This window comes from Ipomoea nil, unplaced genomic scaffold (genome assembly GCF_001879475.1).
Source record: "Ipomoea nil cultivar Tokyo-kokei standard unplaced genomic scaffold, Asagao_1.1 scaffold0688, whole genome shotgun sequence".
Lineage (NCBI taxonomy): Eukaryota > Viridiplantae > Streptophyta > Magnoliopsida > Solanales > Convolvulaceae > Ipomoea > Ipomoea nil.
The window spans coordinates 5,998,720-6,018,039 of NW_017617116.1; the positions used below are offsets into that span (position 1 = coordinate 5,998,720).

Here is a 19,320-nt window from a genome sequence, read left to right on the forward strand (position 1 = left end):
TAAAATTATATATATTGTATACAAAGTACTACATTTGTGTGTGTTGTGTGGCAATATATATATATATATATATATATATATATATATATATATATATAGGGGACGAGACAGGGAGGGTACTCCCCATCCCCGCCCCCGTCCCCGACGGGGAATTCAAAATTGTCCACATCCCGATCTCCGATCCCCTACTTTTGTCCTCATCCCCATCCCCGTAGGGACGGGAAATCGGGTTCCCCGTCGGGTGCGGGTTCAATTGACATTCCTATTTAAGAGAACATAACGTTCTTAAACAATGCGTAATATTGAACCATCAAATCTACAAGTCGAAATCTTTGATTGGAGATTATGAAGTTTGATAATTTGGTTTAGGACAACATAACGTGCTTAAACAATGCCTAATATTGAACAATCAAAATCTACAAGTGATATCACATTATTTTGGACAGTTTGTGGATTTTCTATCGTGTCAATTAACATTGTATCAATAGTATCAACTATAATTATGTGTATTTTAGGTTGAACATTTGCGTTTGAATCATTGATGAAGATCTTTTGTAATCCTTGATTAGTAATCCTTATTTCTTCCGATTCATTGATGAAAATTTTTTGTAATCCTTGATTAGTAATCCTTATTTCTTCCGAATGAAGACACTTGTTAATCCATATTAATCATCATTAATACTCATGTTTATAGATCTTTAAGCACGCAGCAGGTATTATGGTTTTCTGCTTTTAATTAGGATTATGCCAATCATAAGCAAGAAGACAATACCCCAATTGATATATCATAGACCACGGTTTATTTTATAAGGTGGATCACTGAAATAAGTTTCATTTGTAGTATACTAAAAGTTCATTTTTATTGTATTATATGTTCTTTTTAATATGTTTGTTATATTTTGATACAAGTTAAATTCATCTGTAAATTTCTTTTTAATATGCTACCTAAAAATGAACATGTAATACACTAAAAATAAATTTGTGTCAGTGGCCACGTTATGATCGACATGAATCATGGTCCAAGATTTAAATTACTCAATACCAATAGTTATGTTGTGCAACTGTGTGCACCATAAACGACGTCGTTTTGACTAAAAACGCGCGTCCCATTTAAAAAAAAAAAAATTCAGTTTCGATTCCACTCAACAGCATTATTGTGGATATATAGTTATGAATTATTGTGGATATATAGTTATAAATTTGTGGATATTTAGTTCATTCATTCTGGATTTTGTGTTATTTATTCAGTGTGGATATCTAGTTATGAATTTGTGAATATATAGTTATGAATTTGTGGATATATAATTCAAATTATGCACACAAAAATGTTATTGCCGAGAATTGAACCTGAATTTTTTTTAAAGTGGGACGCGTGTTTTTAGTCAAAACGACGTCGTTTTTGTAACCGTGTGCACCATACATGATGCACACGGTTGCACAGCATAATTTGCGACTCAATACCCCCAAGTGGGCTCCAATGTAATTTGGGCCGGGTTTTATGTTCAAAGATTGGGCCATTCCACACACTTTTTCTTGGAAGATTGTACTATCTGTCCAACTTGTGTGGATCCAATGTATGTATAATGGGTATTGAATTACTTAGCACCAACTTGGAGGGACAAAGTATAATGAAGCTGAGTACTTGAGATATATACAAATGGGCTTGGCCCATGTAGTTGGGCCAGCTTGATGAGTTGGGCTTTCCGACCCAACTTACTGTACCTTCCATTTCTAAATGGTTGCATGCAATCGTTATACCGTGCACCACGGTGCACATAGCACTGTGCTCTCCGCGCTTCCCAAAACGACGTCGTTTTGTTAAGTTGTTAAAAAAAAATCATCTATTTCGAATGCACATAAACTCATAACAGAATACACATAATCTAACATAATACATAATACACATAAATTTTTAACTGAATACACATAATGGGGTTTGGTTAACATAATACACATAAACTCTTAACTGAATACACATAAACTCATAACACAATACCCATAAACTTTTAACTGAATACACATAATGGGTTTGGTTAACATAATACAGAAACTCTTACACATAAACTCATAACACAGTACACATAAACTTTTAACTGAATACACATAATGGAGTTTAGTCTGTTCGGACAGACGGAATGGCGTCTGTAAGAAACGCGCGCGTTTTGTGCTTGGGCGCACATTGCTATGTGCACTGTGGTGCACGATATAAATTGCTGGTTGCATGACATGTAACTATAAGCACACTCGTTATATTGTAGATAAGTATCCAGCAATTGTATTGTGAATAATCCAGGTCTAAATATGTATTTGTAGGTAGTAGATAATAAGTCATATATAGCCGTTGCCATTGTCATGAATATTATTATATCTGGATGGATAATAGGGTAGGCACCCGACCCAGAATCACCTGAAGAAATAAAGGTCTGTGTAACAAAAACATTTACTCTATTGATCTATTCAAGAGGGAATAATTATAGTGAAGACCACACTCAATGTAGACTTGGCTCTTCATTACTATGAAACTGTTACTTGAGCAGAGAGACATTGCACACATTAGTAGAAATAGAAAACTTTTCAGTAGGCAAAGACAGATTCTAATTCTTGTACACAATACTCTTATAAGTAATACGACTCTGATTACTTTTCAAATAGTATTCGATAACTTATTTTCCGTCAATATCATTAACTAAATGAAAAGAATTCTATATAATACTAAATTGAAAGAATGATCTATAGACTTCAACTAAAATCTTAAACTCATAGTTGGACCACGGATTTATTATTTATGGATGTGTGTTGCTCAACAGAATCTATTATAAAAGAAATGGATTGTGTGTCTATTGAAGATTTTTTTGTCTTCTTTTACTTGAATCTTTTATGTGCATATTACAGATTCTCCAGATTCTTGCCATGCAAGCCCATGGCTATATATTTACCTGCATCACTTCCGGCTACTTCAATTCATCCTGTAAATTAATCATTATATTTTTCATTCTCAAATCGAGTTACAATCCATTCACTATACATGAAGTTGATGAAACAACGCTTTCTAGGGTCTGGATCAAACGGAACAGTAAACTTGACCGTCGAACCCGCCGGAAAAACGGAGATTGCAGTGAAGTCCGCCGGAATGGAGAACTCAAGCTCCCTGAGACGGGAAGGACTGTTCTTGCACGCTCTCAGAGGCTGCCCTTACATCGTTCACTGTTTTGGGGAAGACATAAGCGTGGAAAATGGAGAACACGTAGTGTACAACCTTCTGCTAGAATACGCTCCCGGCGGCACCCTCCACGACATGATCGAGGCTCACGGCGGAAGCATGCCGGAGACGGAGGTTGCACGCTGCACTTATCAGCTTCTCAGAGGTATCCACCGCGTGCACAGCCTAGGGTTCGTCCACTGCGACTTAAAGCCGGATAACGTCCTCGTCTTCCCCACTCAACGCGGCCGGAATCGGCTCAAGTTGTGCAATTTCGGGCTGGCGAAGCTGGCCGGCCGACGGAATGACGATTACGGTGATTACCATCGCGGGACGTTACTATACGCGCCGCCGGAATCTTTAACCCGATGGAGGAAAAGATCACGGAGGTAATTTTGATTAATTAATTGTATATGTACATGTTTACGATTGCGATAAGACCTGATTCGACTTATTATGATAAAACATTTATCATACATAAAAAGTTATAGCTAATGACAACTTTATTTTTTTAATAAACCGTCACCATATTTTTGAGAAGTTGGAGTTGGACTTCTGTCCAACAAACTCCAACCACCTCATGCTAGACTTGACCTTTACTTACCACCGTCCAAAAATAATTAATAAAAGAGTAGCCTCATTCTTGTGAAAGTATGACATATTATGGAACCACGTTGATGTGGTAAATACATCGAGAAATATTGATAAGTGTATATACTCAGATATGGTACGTACGTAGAATTGTAGGACTCTGCTTATTGGTTTAAGTGGTAGAGTTCGAGCACGAGTGACAGTGCGTGGGGGAATTCCAAGCTAATTAGGCTTAGGTGGAAAGGCCAAAAGTTCCCCTCCATGTGCAATTAATGCAGTATTTATAGGTAGTGTGAAAGGAAACACATGCCGGGGTCGGGATGTGCGCCACGTGTGACACATGCACGGGAGGTTAGACACATTGCTACTACCCCACTTGTACAAAGATTCCTAACGTTTATGTTCTCTCTGGGATTGGGATGACACGCACAAATCGAGAAATAAGGCTCATCTCTCTCAGACGAGTCTCAGTGGCCTAACTCGGGTTAGTCGTCATGAGTCGTGACTCATGATGACATAGCAAGGTCAGTCCTGATCTTAAGGTAAGGTGAAAGATGCACTCTGACTAGTGCTTTGCTCGGTCTTCGGAGTAAAAGACATTTTTGGTCCTAGACTTATAGTGGCACAGATAATTTTAGTCTTCTTTAAAAAAATCAGACAATTTATGGACACTCTTATCGTAACGAGGACACAGGTTGTCTGATTTTTTAAGAAGGACTAAAATTGTCTGTGCCACTATAAATCTAGGACCAAAAATGTCTTTTACTCTCGGTCTTCGTATCAAGGTCAAATAGGTCTAGCATAACTCATAAGGTTAATCAAGGTCCGGAAATGTTGCCCATGACACACAGGTTGTACCCCAAGCAAGTATATTATAAATACGCTCGGGGAATATTCCCCATCACACGGAAATATTATCAATATATCTCAACATTCTTATTCCGGTTGATCTCAACTTAACTTAACCCGCAGGTCATACGAGGCACCTAAGGATATCTGGGCGCTGGGTTGCATCGTCGTCGAGATGATCACCGGAAAACTTATGTGGCGAGTCGGCAATACCGATGAGTTAACCATGAAAATATCATTAACCAAACCGGAAATACCAAACCATATCTCCCATTCAGCCAAGCATTTCATGAAAAAATGTTTGGAGATAAAACCACGAAAAAGATGGACGGTCGAGAAGCTGCTAAATCACCCATTTGTTAGGGGTTTTGCTGTTCTTGGAGTTGAAGAAGACGAAGGGTTTGTGAATCCGAATGACTATACGCCATGGATTTCCGGTAAGGATCTGTTTGGGTCGTCACCGGCATATCCAGAAGCTCCTTTTCGTGAATATGTTCTGTTCCCTATGAAAGATGAGGAAGATAATGGATGCCGGTTTAAGTTTCCTTGTGGGGAGGACTTGTTGAAACAAATTTATGGATAGCAACGCCGTCGTTTTATTATTCATACATCGATTTTTCTTAATGCATCAAATATCTATCTATCTATAAAGAGATGAGTTAGCAATTCAAAGATCATGCATTGTACAATATAATAAATAAATTTATACTCTTGGAATAAATATTTTAATAATGTTTATTTAAAATAATCCCTTCTAATTATAATTATAATAATTATTGTTGTTATTATTAGACATTAGATATCATGTATGTACATGCATGTGCAATAACATTTCAACAAAAATTGGCTAGGTAACAAAAAATGTCACAATAATGGAATAATTGATTCAATTCGTGTGTAGTGGAGTAATGTAATATCCTTGATCATTGACTACAAGTATGTTAATCAATTTTTTTTTACAACATTCAATATCTTAACACAATATATAAAACTTATTTGAATTCAATTCAAATTATGCACATAGAGTTTTTGTTTTTATTATTTTATTTGTTTTAAAGAAAAAGTTAGTCAAAACTTTTCAACATTATGATCACCGAAAAATATGGAGAAGTTGGCTACCTCTCTATCTTCTTGTCACTCCTCTGTCATTCGGATGGATCAGTTGTCATGACGGGATTCTCTATGTTTTTTTTTTCAAATATTTGATTCATTTATTTGAATAATGTAATTTTGCATTTTCTCATTTTACGTAAAATATCAGAAATAGTTGGCTGACTTAGAATACTGATTGATTCAGTTAAGCGCCTACTCAGTAATGATAGATCATGAAGAGAACATTAGAGAAATAAAAACAAACACACAGAACGAATACTCACAATGTTTACCCAGTTCGATACGGTGTGTATCTACTCTGGGGGACGATCACATATGCGTCCAATCCACTAAATCATAATCCAATGTACAAAGGTAGATATACAATAATCTTACCCAAGTGCCTCACACAAGGTACAAACCCAGTCTACACAGGTTTAGTGGATTGTTGAAGATGGAGAGTCATGCATACAGAAGTCCAATGAAATCCCTTCACTTGGAGAGCCCACTCTGATGCAGTCCACTTCAGTGACGCTCTATAAGGTTGTTCCCACAACAGTGTGATCTTAGTGTCCTTTCGTTTAAGCAGCAGTAACTCTTCTCAAGTTCATCATTTTAATCACTGTGAACATGTTGTATTGAGAAGGTGCATGACAATCAAGGATCTAGTCTCATAAAGCTGATATGGAGTGTTTCTTCTTCTTATTTGGCGTAACCCTAGTTCCCTTCAAGAACTGGTACTTATAGATCATTCAATAAACACTCTCCATAGATATCTTTGAATGTAGAAGGTAGGACTATAAAAGAGGAATGTAATCTTAGCAGATTAGGTCCATTACCTTCTTTGAAGATACGCTGATCGTCTTTCCATACTGGGCTGATAATACCGCGTGAGCCTCTTAAGGAAACAGTTTCCCTAAGTCAGATCTTCAGTGTCAGTTCTTCTGTTGTTGCTTCTGATTGATCAGATATCTGTAGAACCAACCGGACAAACTCTAAACCTATCTTAGTATGCCATAATAATATTGTCAATTATAATATGGGGTTTTTTTGAACATAAAAACACTAATAAATAAAAATATTACCACGTTAATATTTTTTTTTTTTTGACAATAAAAATTCATTAATATAGATCAAAACCAAAATACATTTGAAAAGAAGGAAGGAGGGGATCGGATCTTGATCGAAGACCTCCATCCCATACGATTAGCTATGAATAAAGTTTCTCGCACAAATAGATGAACAGCTTTATTTGCAAACCGTTTAGTAAACACAAAGTTAACATTAGGAAAATCTTTATCTTTATTTAGTGACTAGGAACCAATTCCCTTCTGTTAAATGATGTAAGCGTTAGTACGTAACAATATAATGACTTTGTGGTGTGTAATCTTCACACGTTCACATAATGTTCCAAGTGAGTTCTGAGTCATTTGCCAATATGACAAACAAATTAAAATACTAATAACAAATTAGTTTGATTTTTTTTAACACATTCTCAGTCAAATTCATCATACATGGTCTGATTTTTTTATTGCACTTTATGTATCTTATGTGGTTTGTGAGTTATTACATTAGAGTGAGATTAGTCCGTGCATACTCTTAAATAGTGATTATGAATTTTCTTGACACCCAAAAATATATATATTAGTAACAACAATAATTATGATAGTAACACCATACCCAAGAAAATGACTTACACCATCAACCAACACAGAAAGTGATTGAGGCTAAGAGGAAAGTGTATGTACATATAATGGGTATTGTTGTATCAATTATTATGTATGTTGTATGACTATATTATTTTTTTTTATTTTTTATATTTAAATGGAAAGAGAAACTCGCAGTCACTACTTAATCAAAATATGTAAAATGTACACACTAGAAAAATGGAAAGAGAAACTCTCATGAGAGTAAATATTGAGTAAATGTTGTTTTTGTATAACAACTACAAACCACACAAAATATGTAAAACGTATACACTAGAAAAATTTTATGTGACAAGCTTAACCAAAATTGTATTAACAAAAATTCAATATTCTTACTACAATGAAACAATTCAAATTTAAGTCTAGTCATAGCCATAAAATTTTACTCTTACTTCAAAAAAGAAGTAACTTATAATATTTTAACGTGATAAGTTAGAATATCTTTTAAATAACCATAGAATATCTTTTGTAATCGCATAGTATCCATTATTTTTTGGAATATATCTGGTGATCTTATCATGTTCATTGTTCGAGCCACTCATGTAGCAGGACTGTCAGCTTAAAGTTAAAGAAATACCATTGTCTATTTTATACATAAGCTAGCTATGCCACGTTTTCCACGAGCAATTTAAAGCAAATGTACAACCGATTTGGTGGTTAGGTTTTTTGGCCCGACCTACCATGGCTGAAATATTACACTCAATGATATATATATATATATATATATATATATATATATATATATATATATATATATATATAAGATTAAATTTTGACAAGTAAAAATAGGAATTTCATCCTTTTGTGTGATGATATTTTAACACCAACAAAATTTTATGATATGATTTGACATATAATTGACAAATAGATAAAATAATTTACATAATCAATTAATTAAATAAGATTATTTTAAGCTCTAAAATGGGTTGCAGAGTTGACAAATTGAAATATGATTCTAGATAACAAATTTGAACTCGACGCACATAATTTTATTTATTTTTTTTAGTGTAGTAAGTGTTGGCTTATGGCTTATCTAGTTTACATTTTTATGTAATAATTGCAAATTTTTGTCATCACTCAACAATAACATTATTTTTATTGAGTTTTTTCATCTTTTGAAAACCTAAACATTTTTTTAGATTGTGGGAATAGTATTGCGTTATTAGAAAAAAATTATTTTACTTTCACCAAGTTTTTCAGGTTTTGTCGAACTAATTTTAGACCCTTTGCGGCTAATAGCAAATTAGCAATACTTATCGTTTGATTAGTTGTACTGAACTGTGCAATGGTTTTTTTTTTTTTTTTTGAAAAAAAAAACATATATTGAGCAATTGGAATCAAATGTTGAATACAAGTAGGATAAGAGTAAAACCAAATACGAGGACCAGATTGCGAACTTGCCACCCATGCTAAAACATGAGCTAGCTTATTTCTGATCTAATAATAAACCAACGGATAGACATTGCAATGAAGTGTTGCATTAACTTTTGACATTTCTTGATCACACAACCTGCGTAAGAAAATTCTGTATGTATAGCTTCAAGCATAGAACAAACCATTTGACAATCCAAAAATAAAACCAGACGTTGTCATCCTTGCTCCAAAGCCCAAGAGCGAACTTCTTTAATTGGCATTACTTCAGCCAAATGTGGATATAATAAATAGCGAATGTCTTGATTTTTCGCGGCCAAGAAATTGTTGTTGGAGTTATTAGTTAAACCAATAGACCTAACATTTTAAGTCTATATTAATCTTTAAAAAATCTTTATTGTGTAACTTATTAAGTTGAGAAGTCAATTAGGTAACATAATCGTTTTATTTTTAAGTTAACATAACACATTACCGTCTAAAAAATGGAGACCCGAATCAAGTAAGAATATTAGGCAGGGATATTATTAAGTTAATTAATTCCATTTTAGATATTGGTCGGCGTCGCTCGCTAATGCAAACGTGTCAATCATATAAAGGCGGGGGGCATTACCGTCCTTTAGCTCTAGAATATGTTTATACAACAAGCGTGTAGGTCCCACGACCGGTCTCCGTTAAGCTGTCAGGAGATGACGGCTGAGTCAGCAACGAATTTTAAAACGTTTATCTAAACTCCCTCCCTCCGTCTCTCGCCTTATAAATACGCCTCCTCCCTCCCTCCCCTAAACCTCCCCTGCATTTCATCGAACATCTCATCTCCCTCTCTCTGATCATCGGAAATGGATTCCTTCTGCAAATCAGTTCGCGATTCTTCTTCTCCCTTCGACGCCATCATTTTCGGTAAGTTCTTCTTCTTCTTCTTAATTCTTCTTAGCTTTGAACTGCATTTTTTTTTTTGGATATAGGAAATGCTGAGTTTTTTGTTTTGTTTCCTCTGTGATTTTAGATATGGATGATACTCTGTACTCGTCGAAAGTTGGAATTGGACAAGCATTGAAGAAGAATATTGATGGTTTGATTTTTATTTATTTATTTATTTTGGTTCTGTTTTTTCTTCCTGATACATTTTTTTTATCAGTGATGATTCATGATTCCTGCATAACTGTTTCTGTTACTGATTTTTTTGGGTTTTGAACTAGATTTTCTCGTGGAGAAATGCGGATTTCCAGAGACGGAAGCTTCCGCTTTGCGCGTTGAGCTCTTCAAAAAATACGGAAGCTCTCTTGCCGGTTTACGGGTATATATGTATTTAATCTCTGCTTTGAATCTAAGAACATTTTAATTCTGAAAATAATCTCTGATTGATAAAATTTTCTGTTTCAGGCATTAGGGTATGATGTTGATGCTGATGAATATCACAGGTGAGGGAAACATGGAAAATGGCCATTTTCCTCTTGAAAAAATCTATTTAAAATAAAAAAAGGATTTCTCTAATTTATTGTTCTAATTTCGAATTTTTCAACAGCTTTGTCCATGGAAGATTACCCTACAATCTCATCAAACCAGACCCTGAGCTTAGAAGCCTTTTGCGCAGCATCAACCAACGCAAAATTGTAAGTCAAACATACATTAGCCTGTAAATTTCTCGATTGATTCTCTATTTCTAATGATCTATTGTGTTGATTGTTGAAATTAAAAAAAAAAAAAAAAAATTGCAGATATTTACGAATTCGGACAGAGTCCATGCAATGAAAGTGTTGGATAGAATCGGAATCAAGGATTGTTTCGAGCAGATTATTTGCTTCGAGACCATGAATCCCAACCTGTCTCGATCGTCCCGACCGGACGAGTTCCCCGTCGTGTTGAAGCCGGCCATGGAGGCCATGAACATCGCCGTTGACTTCGCGGATGTTGATCCTCGCCGCACGGTACGCTTCTCATCAATCACCTTTAATTTCAACATATCATTCATTTCGGAACCTAAAGATTGGGATTATATATTTATATATTCCCCTTGTAATTTCAGCTCTTCCTGGATGACAACACGCGAAACATCGCAGCCGGAAACGCCGTGGGACTCCGAACAGCTTTGGTACGTGCAATCTGTTACCACTTTCAATTCCAGTAGTTTAATTACGTATGAAGCTAAAATCTTAACGAATTAAAACAATTGAAGGTGGGGACGGCAACAAAGACGAAAGAGAGTGATTATGCGATGGAGAAAGTGACGGAAATGGTGCAGGTGATACCAGAAATCTGGTTTGAAGAAGAAGTGAGATGCAGCAGAAGCGAAATGGATTCATATCTTGCAACCACATCAGTGGGCGCTTAAAGCATTCATTCCCTGCAGGTTTAGGGTTCGTAAATATGTATGTGTGTATAATGTATGTACACTTCAATTCCCTCCCTGAATGTATCATGTTCATGTATGTATTGAGTTGCCCAGAATGTACTAGAACAAAATGGGCTGGCGTGTTCCACTATATCAATGTAATGTCAAGTGTTAACATGTATTTATGCAATAATAAAATAAGCTTCTGATGACAGACGTGGATTCCTATGAAAACTGTTTGTGATTGGGTGACTTGCCATCTTTATGGACACGAGCCTGTCCACGTTAATACTGGATATGGACGAATTACGTGTTGTTTTAATACTGATACTATATTATTCAAATCATTGATTACTGATTAGTGCATTGTAAGTTCAATTCTTGTGCATAAAAGGTGAATTTCTCTACTTCCAATGTCCTGGCGTTTCAACCCAACAAGAATGTGTGTGTGAGAGAGAGAGAATCAATTTTGACTTATTTGACCATTATTAGCTGTTTGACTTTGTTAAACATTTAATATACGTGTTTGCCCTTAATTAGTTTTTTGTAACAGCTTATTGTTTTAAAATAAAATGTTAAAATTCAAAAAACAGCTCAAAATAGTTTTTTTGAGAAAGTCACTTTGTATATAATCAGCTATTAGCTAAAAGCTAATTTATCAAACTTCTTTTTACAATCAACTAATGCTATCACCTAATCAAACTCACTAACCCAATCAACTAACAACTAACATCTATTTACCAAACACCCCCATAATTTTGTAAGCACAGAGAATTATAAAATTTTCTTCAACTTATTATCAATACATTAACTTTTATTAACTCACAATATGATGAATTGATTCACCTTTAGTGAATGAACAACGTAATTATTAATGGGTGCTTTTGAATAAGTCTTGTGTAAGATCAAATTATCTCACATAATATACATTTTTTATTTAAATTAAAATATATAGTTTTTATAATGTATAAAAAATAAAAAAAATAAAAAGCATTAAACATTTTACTTGAGACAGTTTCACAAAACACCTACTTTTTAATAAATAAATAAATAAAATCAAGTTTAGAGCTATAGTTAATTAATTGTTTCCACGAGAAACACGGGATTGCATTTGTTTAATGGTAAAATAAAGTCATAAAAAATTCTAATGTATCAATTACCGTGACATAAATACACAATTGACAATAAATTAGTATTTTATAGCTTCTATGTATGCTTTCTTTGATGTGATGATGTGAAATGAAGGTGATTGCTTTAATTTCCAGCTTAGAACTGATTCCTATATTTAGATTTAAATAATTGAGGAAAATTGAAATTAATGGTAGTTTATTGAGTTCAGAATAATCCAATGTTATTGGACGATAAAAACAACAACAATAATGCAAAATGCTGGCCCAGGATGTCACCAGCAATAATATAAAACTCAATTATGGAGTATTAAACAATGTTCCATCATCCCTGTTACAATATAAACCATTTTTCATTATATACAAATTCAATTTTATTATATTACAAATTTATTTCTAATGTATTATATATTTATTTTAATATATTACTTAAAAATAAATTTATTATACATTAAAATTGATTTATCTCATTGTGCAGTGATTCTTTATCAGTTAGGTTTATAAGCTGAATTTTACCTAAAATACATAATGAGAGGTCATGGCCTGGGTTCAATCCTCAGTGGAGCGGTACTGACTCTTTGTACTTCAGTAGATTGAGAAAGTAGTTATGAACAGATACTACATTGTAACACAGTCAGTAATACTAAAAAAATTGTGTTTTTTTTTTTTTTTTTTGTAAATCAAAAATTTTCCCATAAAATTGATAATTTTTATTTTTTTGAAAAACCCATAAAATTGATATTATGCACCTAGCTTGCTCACATACACACATTGAATACTGTTCTTTGCCTCCAAAGTGGATACATTATTGCATTTTGTTTTTTGGTATAAATTATAGTCAGTTCTTATCGTGTGAAAAATGGATGTGTCAACCTTCAACTAAAATCCAATCATTGTACATTTGTAGCTTAGTACCCAACGTCATGTCAATTTCATTAATTTTGATTGAGCAGCTTTAATGCGGATAGATATTTTAAGATTTTAATTATAACACTTTCCCTAGATAAAACTATTTTAATGAAACATCATTGATGTTGATAGAGATTTTATGATGACAACAAATTATAACACGTACTTTGATAAGACCATTTTAATTGAAATCATTGATATCAATGGAGATTGATAAAGTCGTTTTATCTAAACATTGTTAATTTAGATGGAGATTTTATCATTTTTATAAACTCTAACACTTTCTTTAGATAAAAGCAAGAAATAATCACACTCGAAATAATATATATTAAAATATCTTTAGTTTCTTACTAATGTTATTCATAAGAATATTTATGCTTTATGTATCAAATTTAAAGTAAATAAGCCAAGCACCTTGTGCTTAGATGACATGTAGTGACTCTTCTATATGGAAGGTCATGAGATTGAGTCTCACTCTTTGTCTCAGGTTGAGAAAGTATGTTTGAACAGATACTACAATGTATTAGAAAAATTTAAAGTAAATAATTGGTTTCCTAATTCTAACAAATAGTGCAATTAGGTTATATTATTACTTATTCGACATGTTACACTTGATATTATAATAAGTTAATACATAGCATCCTATACTTACGTGGATTTTAATTATACAATTATTTTATTCTTTTTCCAATTCTCCACCTTTGTTGGCCTACAAAAACATGCAAAAGGAATACATCTAAGATGGTATAAACCAACACTGAAATTTAAATTCTCACTTTATTCTCAGTAATTCATCTCCCATAGAATTGCAATTCCTTTCCCACGTAAATCCCCCTCCAACCAATTCAAACGCCATGTAAGATGGCTAGGCCACCTTTATTCCCCTAGACGAATGTGTAGTCACCATTATTCATCTGAAATTCGTCACCAGATATGGACCTCTTTGTCACTGGGCAATGGCTATGTATTAAGAAAATTTTAATTTTGAAAAAATTAATATTTAATATTTTTAAACAAAAAGTATTATTTTAAAAATTTTATATTAAAATAATTATATAATTAAAATCCTCACAAGCATCATATTAATAGACAAGTAGGATTAAGATGGGAGCCATGGCCCATGGGGCTACCAGTCACCAGTCTCATCCAAACACTGTTTCGGCAGAGATCATCTAAGTAGAATTAGTGCAAGATATTCAATACCAAGAAACACAAGAAATTGAATAAAACACACTACCAAATAACCTCAACTAAATTAGTCAAATAATTAACTTTAAGAATAAGAGCCAAATTGATCACGGAACGTAATGCAATAGTGCAATCAAACCACTCAACCTAAAAAAAGTACAATTAATCCATTCAATAGCCTAAATACCTCCGGTGGTCAACCATTCTTCCCGGTTGCTCGCTGATGTGGCCTATTATGTTGCATTTTTTATTAGCTTCCTTTTTTTTAGCCAGTGGTGTTTGTTCTATTGGATTATCGGCCACCTAATAGGCCACATCAGCAAGCAACCAGGAAGAAGGACGGATCACCGGCTACCAGGTGAAATTGGAGGCATTTGGGCTATTGAATGGACTAATTGCACTTTTTTTTAGGTTGAGTGGTCTGATTACACTATCGCGTTATGTTCAGTGGCTAATTTGGCGCTTATTCCTTAACTTTATAACCATAACCTCCTTGTGGTCGTTTAACAGCTAGAGTCACAAGGCAGGGTTCACCTAGAGTGCTTTCAAGTTCACATGATTCCCTAAACACTCTAGACTCTGTAAAATTACATCTACAACATTCAATTCAAAACGGGTGTGCACGGCACATAGGCAGGGCATCGTTCTGTAAATCTTTTTCAACGCCACAAACATGTTCGATGAAAGACCTATCGAGTCGCATCTTAACAGTATACACAGACTTTAAAACAACGGTCCAGAAGTGAATAAACTGTTGTAAAGGAAGGCCTCGATTTTCACATTTCTGGCTTCACCTTCACGTCGCCATTTGGTAATGCGTTTTGTGCTTGGGCCAACTGTTTTGCTTCCTGTTTTGGATGTTAAATATCAGTTGTAATATATGTTTTAGAGACAGAAACCAGGATAAAGGGCATATTAGCAATATCAACAAACAAAATACATTCAACAACCTAGTTAGAGTATATCATATGAAGGTCTGACAGAGTGATTTTTGGTAGATCTTATCTGATAAGACTATTTAGACTACATGTTAAATTTATTTGTTTGGCAAAGATCATGGATCATAGTACAGTTTTTAGCTTAACTTATGCCCATAAATCAGTAACTTTTACAATCCAAAATCATGAACTATAATCATAATCCAAATTATCACAAATTTACCAAATGAGAACAATATTCAGGCATACATATTAATTCTCACGAAACCAGAAGTTCTTTATGCAGCCCCGATGGCAAACATGAAGGTCTCACTGCTTGTTTTATGACTTTTATCATATAACCCTCAATGTTAGTACATCCTTTATTCAACCCTAACATTTTTTTTGACAATTCTGAATGTTTAACACTAAACTCACATGAATGACTGCCCTTGTATGATTTTAGCTAATGTGATCTTCTACATTCAATGTTAATCATAATTGCTTGAACTTCTAGTCTCCATATGTTGCAGAGTTTTTAAAGGAAACAAAAAAAAGGCAACCCCACGAGTTATTCTTCTCATCTTGGACTCTCCTGATAGGACTACGGAATATTTCTGAATCGATTCTGACAACTATTATAAACAAAATTTTCTTATCTCCACTTGTAGGGCATTATCCTTTTTTATCTAACTCATTAAATCCCTCAGGAATAGTGCAATTTGTTTCTGTTTTGTGTTTTCATTAAACAGAAATTGTGATGGTGGCCAGCTTGTCAAGCAATGGAACCGAATCAAAATGTTTATTTACCAGTAACCTACCTAAGGCCAGTTCAATATACTGCTCCGGGGAATTGCTACTTATTTAGTGCATAATAGTATTAAGTGCACATATTAAATCCATATAGTTGATGCCAACTAAATTGGGATCAAGGCCATGCTTGAGAGTTGAGTAGATTAGCCTATAGGAATTTCAGCAAGCACAAAAATTGAGAAACTTACTGCTGCAGAAGTTGCACGACTCATCCTATAAGCTTCCACTTCATCAGGAAATGCCTCTTCAAGTTCATCCAAAAGATGCTTCCGCAAACCCTGTGCCACAGTGAGAAGACAAGTAATTTATAGCATTTAATTGAATGAGCCTTTTGGCTCATTCATTTATTTATTTGTTCTTTTTTAATGTGAGGAATAGATTGGAGAATGATCCAATAAGACTTGCAGTTTTATGGCTTCAAGAATGTCAATGGCACATGGATATTACGGTAAGTGATTAGGGGCACTACTGCAAAGGCCTTCACTTTGCTCTCAGACACAGAGAACAGCAGAAGAAAGAATCAAGAATGCCTTGCAATTACAAGTACACACATATAGTCATATAGAGTGCAAATTGAAGTAAAGCTAACCTTGAAAGCATCTGTTTTTCCTTTGGTAATCTGATTTTTGGCAATGCAACTATTCAAAACATCCCTAGTAAACTCATCTGGATTCTTCCCATCATCAATTAAACTACATAGCAATAACCAATTAAAAAGAAAAATGCAATACCAGAATAAGCACAAATTGAGAGAGTAAAATTCACAATAATTAATTTACTTGAAAAACAAAACTTAAATCTTACCTGAGAACCTCCATGGGCACCTGAATATCACACTTCTCTGCTAATTTCGCCAAATTATCAAGCTCCAACACAAGAGCGTTCCTAATTTAATTCCAAACAATTCATAGATCAGTGAAAACTATTCCAATTATAGCGTATTTAAAACAGGTGAAGAATTTGCGGTGCATACATGCGCTGGAGAAATGGAAGCTGGGAGGCGGCGTTGAAGGAAGAGACGGTGAGATAGAGTTGGTGGAGCATCCCTAGGGTTTTCTGTATGGAGCTGATGACTTGGTTGAGATTCTGCTTGGAATCGTCCGCCGGTGAGCCGGTGGTGGCCGACGCTGATGAGTCGGCGGGCGAGGCAACGTTCGACATCGGGAGTATGACACCGTTACCGCCAGCACCGCCGGTTGCCGTCGCGTTCTGCGAATGATTCATCACCAACGGCGGGTTTTGAGTTCTGCGATTGGAATAGCTGTGAACGCTCTCCCTCTGTTTCCGTCGAATCTGACTTTCTCTTCTCTTTTTCTTTATATATATAGTGAGAAACCGGAAATTTGGGAAAATTGGATTAGGAAATTTAATTATTATAGTGTAATTATACTCTTTTCTACATTGTAATAGAGTCAGTATCGTTCAAAAAAATACTGTTTTCTATTATAATTGGGAGAAGGGGGAAGAATCAAATTTCTAAACTTTAGTATAAAATTTATATTTCATTCACTTGATCATCTTTTTAAATGTATTTTTATTGTTTTAAAACATGAGACATGAGAGTTTATCATGTGAAATTAGAGAATGACTTAATGTCACTGAAATCAATACAAATATGAACAAACAAGATTCATAAGTTTGTTCTTGAGCTGATCAACGAGTTGAATTTGTTTCGATCAATATATCTATGATAAAACCAATACATGTGCCAATTCGCTAGTTTTCATATTTTGGGAGTGTTTGGAAAATGACTGATACTATAAGGCAACATTACGAATATTATAGAGATACTAGCATACATCCTACATTTGCAATACATACTAGCTGAGTAAGCACATAAATAGCAATTAAAGGCAACAATGGGATCCAATGACAATCAATTAGCAAGTAATCAGTAAAGCACACAAATCATCTTCCAACCTTATACCAAGTTCCAACTTTTACTCCTCTTCATCCTTATATCAGTTCCAACCTGTACCTCCAAGTCACCCTTATATCGCCTCCCTTATTCCACTGAAGCAACTACATGCCTCACTCTGTAACCACCAACAAGTCCACCAACATGGTAGCACTGAAGCGTCATTCGCATCGTTCGTGCCTCTAGCACCACTACTAAGGGGTCAGCGCATATAGCTCTGATATGACACCGCGGTGCTTATACCCTGACCCAAGCCTTTAGCCAGCAAGTCTAAGGGGTGGTCCGTACCTTTAGCACGATAACCGTGCACTCGCTGTGCATTCCACCAATCACAATCTCATTCTCGTCACTCACATCAATCATGCAAATGTAGGATGCATGCTATCAGTCATTTTCCAGTTGGTTTCACCAAATGTAGTTGATTAACCAAGCCAATCAACCAAAATCAGTGTTTGGTAAAAAAAAATTCATTGGGATAACTTACTGGGATAATCAATTGATTTTCAAAACGCTACTTGGAGCATGTTTCTAAATCAATTGATTCCAATTCCTTCTTAAGCCAAAATTATCCCCCTTTTTCCTCATGGATGTATCTCTCAAATTTTCCCAAAACTCAGAACACATGATTAATGAAACATACTACCAGCCGAATTCAAAAAACAAATTAACATAGCAATGAAATTGTATTAATCATCAAAACTTAAAACACACCGCAAACCTAGATTTATTAAGACAAAAAAAAAACAAACAAAAAAAAAAAGACAACAACAACAACAACAAAAAGACTAGGTACCCGAATCAAGAAATGAGTTAATCCAAGCCGTTTTCTTTGCATCACCATCTTCTTCGTCTCCTTCGACACCGCCGTCTTCTTCACCATCGCTGCCGAATAAATTATTAGATAGGGTTCTGACTTGTGAGTAGGAGGGTTTGACGCGGGTATGAATTGTGGGCTTAATAATAAAAAAATAATAATACTCCGTAATAATGTCATTTTATATTTAAAATTAAAAATAATTCAAAAATAGCGAAATAAATAAAAATAATACACTTACGTATTATATTCTTAGAAAAAGTATAATTGATAACTCAAATTTTAGAATTATTTATCAAGATTAAAAGTTCATACATCATTACTCTCTAATATATTTAAAACTTAAAATAACACAATATATAGATAATCAGCTAATAATAAACAAATAATTTATCAAACACATTTCTACAACAAACCAATCCAATCAATTATCAATTATCAGCTTATTCTCAAACACCCATTTATTCCTTCCAAAAAGATTTAAGTCCTTACTTTCT

The 19,320-nt window shown here is 34.3% G+C and overlaps 3 protein-coding genes across 3 annotated transcripts; 2 read left to right on the forward strand and 1 right to left on the reverse strand.

Annotated features, from left to right (window-relative positions):
* The first annotated feature begins 3,025 nt into the window (after positions 1-3,025).
* On the forward strand, positions 3,026-5,222 carry LOC109175449 (mitogen-activated protein kinase kinase 7-like). The gene is made up of 2 exons (XM_019324709.1): positions 3,026-3,588; positions 4,763-5,222. Exons 1-2 carry the CDS (start codon positions 3,026-3,028, stop codon positions 5,220-5,222), a joined length of 1,023 nt encoding a protein of 340 aa, XP_019180254.1.
* Positions 5,223-9,576: 4,354 nt separating this feature from the next.
* LOC109176143 (uncharacterized protein C24B11.05) lies at positions 9,577-11,351 on the forward strand. Its single transcript, XM_019325584.1, has 8 exons — positions 9,577-9,705; positions 9,812-9,877; positions 10,005-10,102; positions 10,189-10,226; positions 10,331-10,418; positions 10,524-10,733; positions 10,832-10,897; positions 10,982-11,351. The coding sequence occupies exons 1-8, from the start codon at positions 9,645-9,647 to the stop codon at positions 11,135-11,137; spliced, it is 783 nt and encodes a 260-aa protein (XP_019181129.1). The 5' UTR covers positions 9,577-9,644; the 3' UTR covers positions 11,138-11,351.
* A 3,489-nt stretch (positions 11,352-14,840) lies between these two features.
* LOC109176144 (mediator of RNA polymerase II transcription subunit 10b-like) lies at positions 14,841-18,854 on the reverse strand. Its single transcript, XM_019325585.1, has 6 exons — positions 18,803-18,854; positions 17,065-17,405; positions 16,896-16,976; positions 16,681-16,783; positions 16,280-16,369; positions 14,841-15,209 (listed from the first exon to the last, which is right to left on the reverse strand). The coding sequence occupies exons 1-6, from the start codon at positions 18,848-18,850 to the stop codon at positions 15,138-15,140; spliced, it is 735 nt and encodes a 244-aa protein (XP_019181130.1). The 5' UTR covers positions 18,851-18,854; the 3' UTR covers positions 14,841-15,137.
* Between the last annotated feature and the right edge of the window lie 466 nt (positions 18,855-19,320).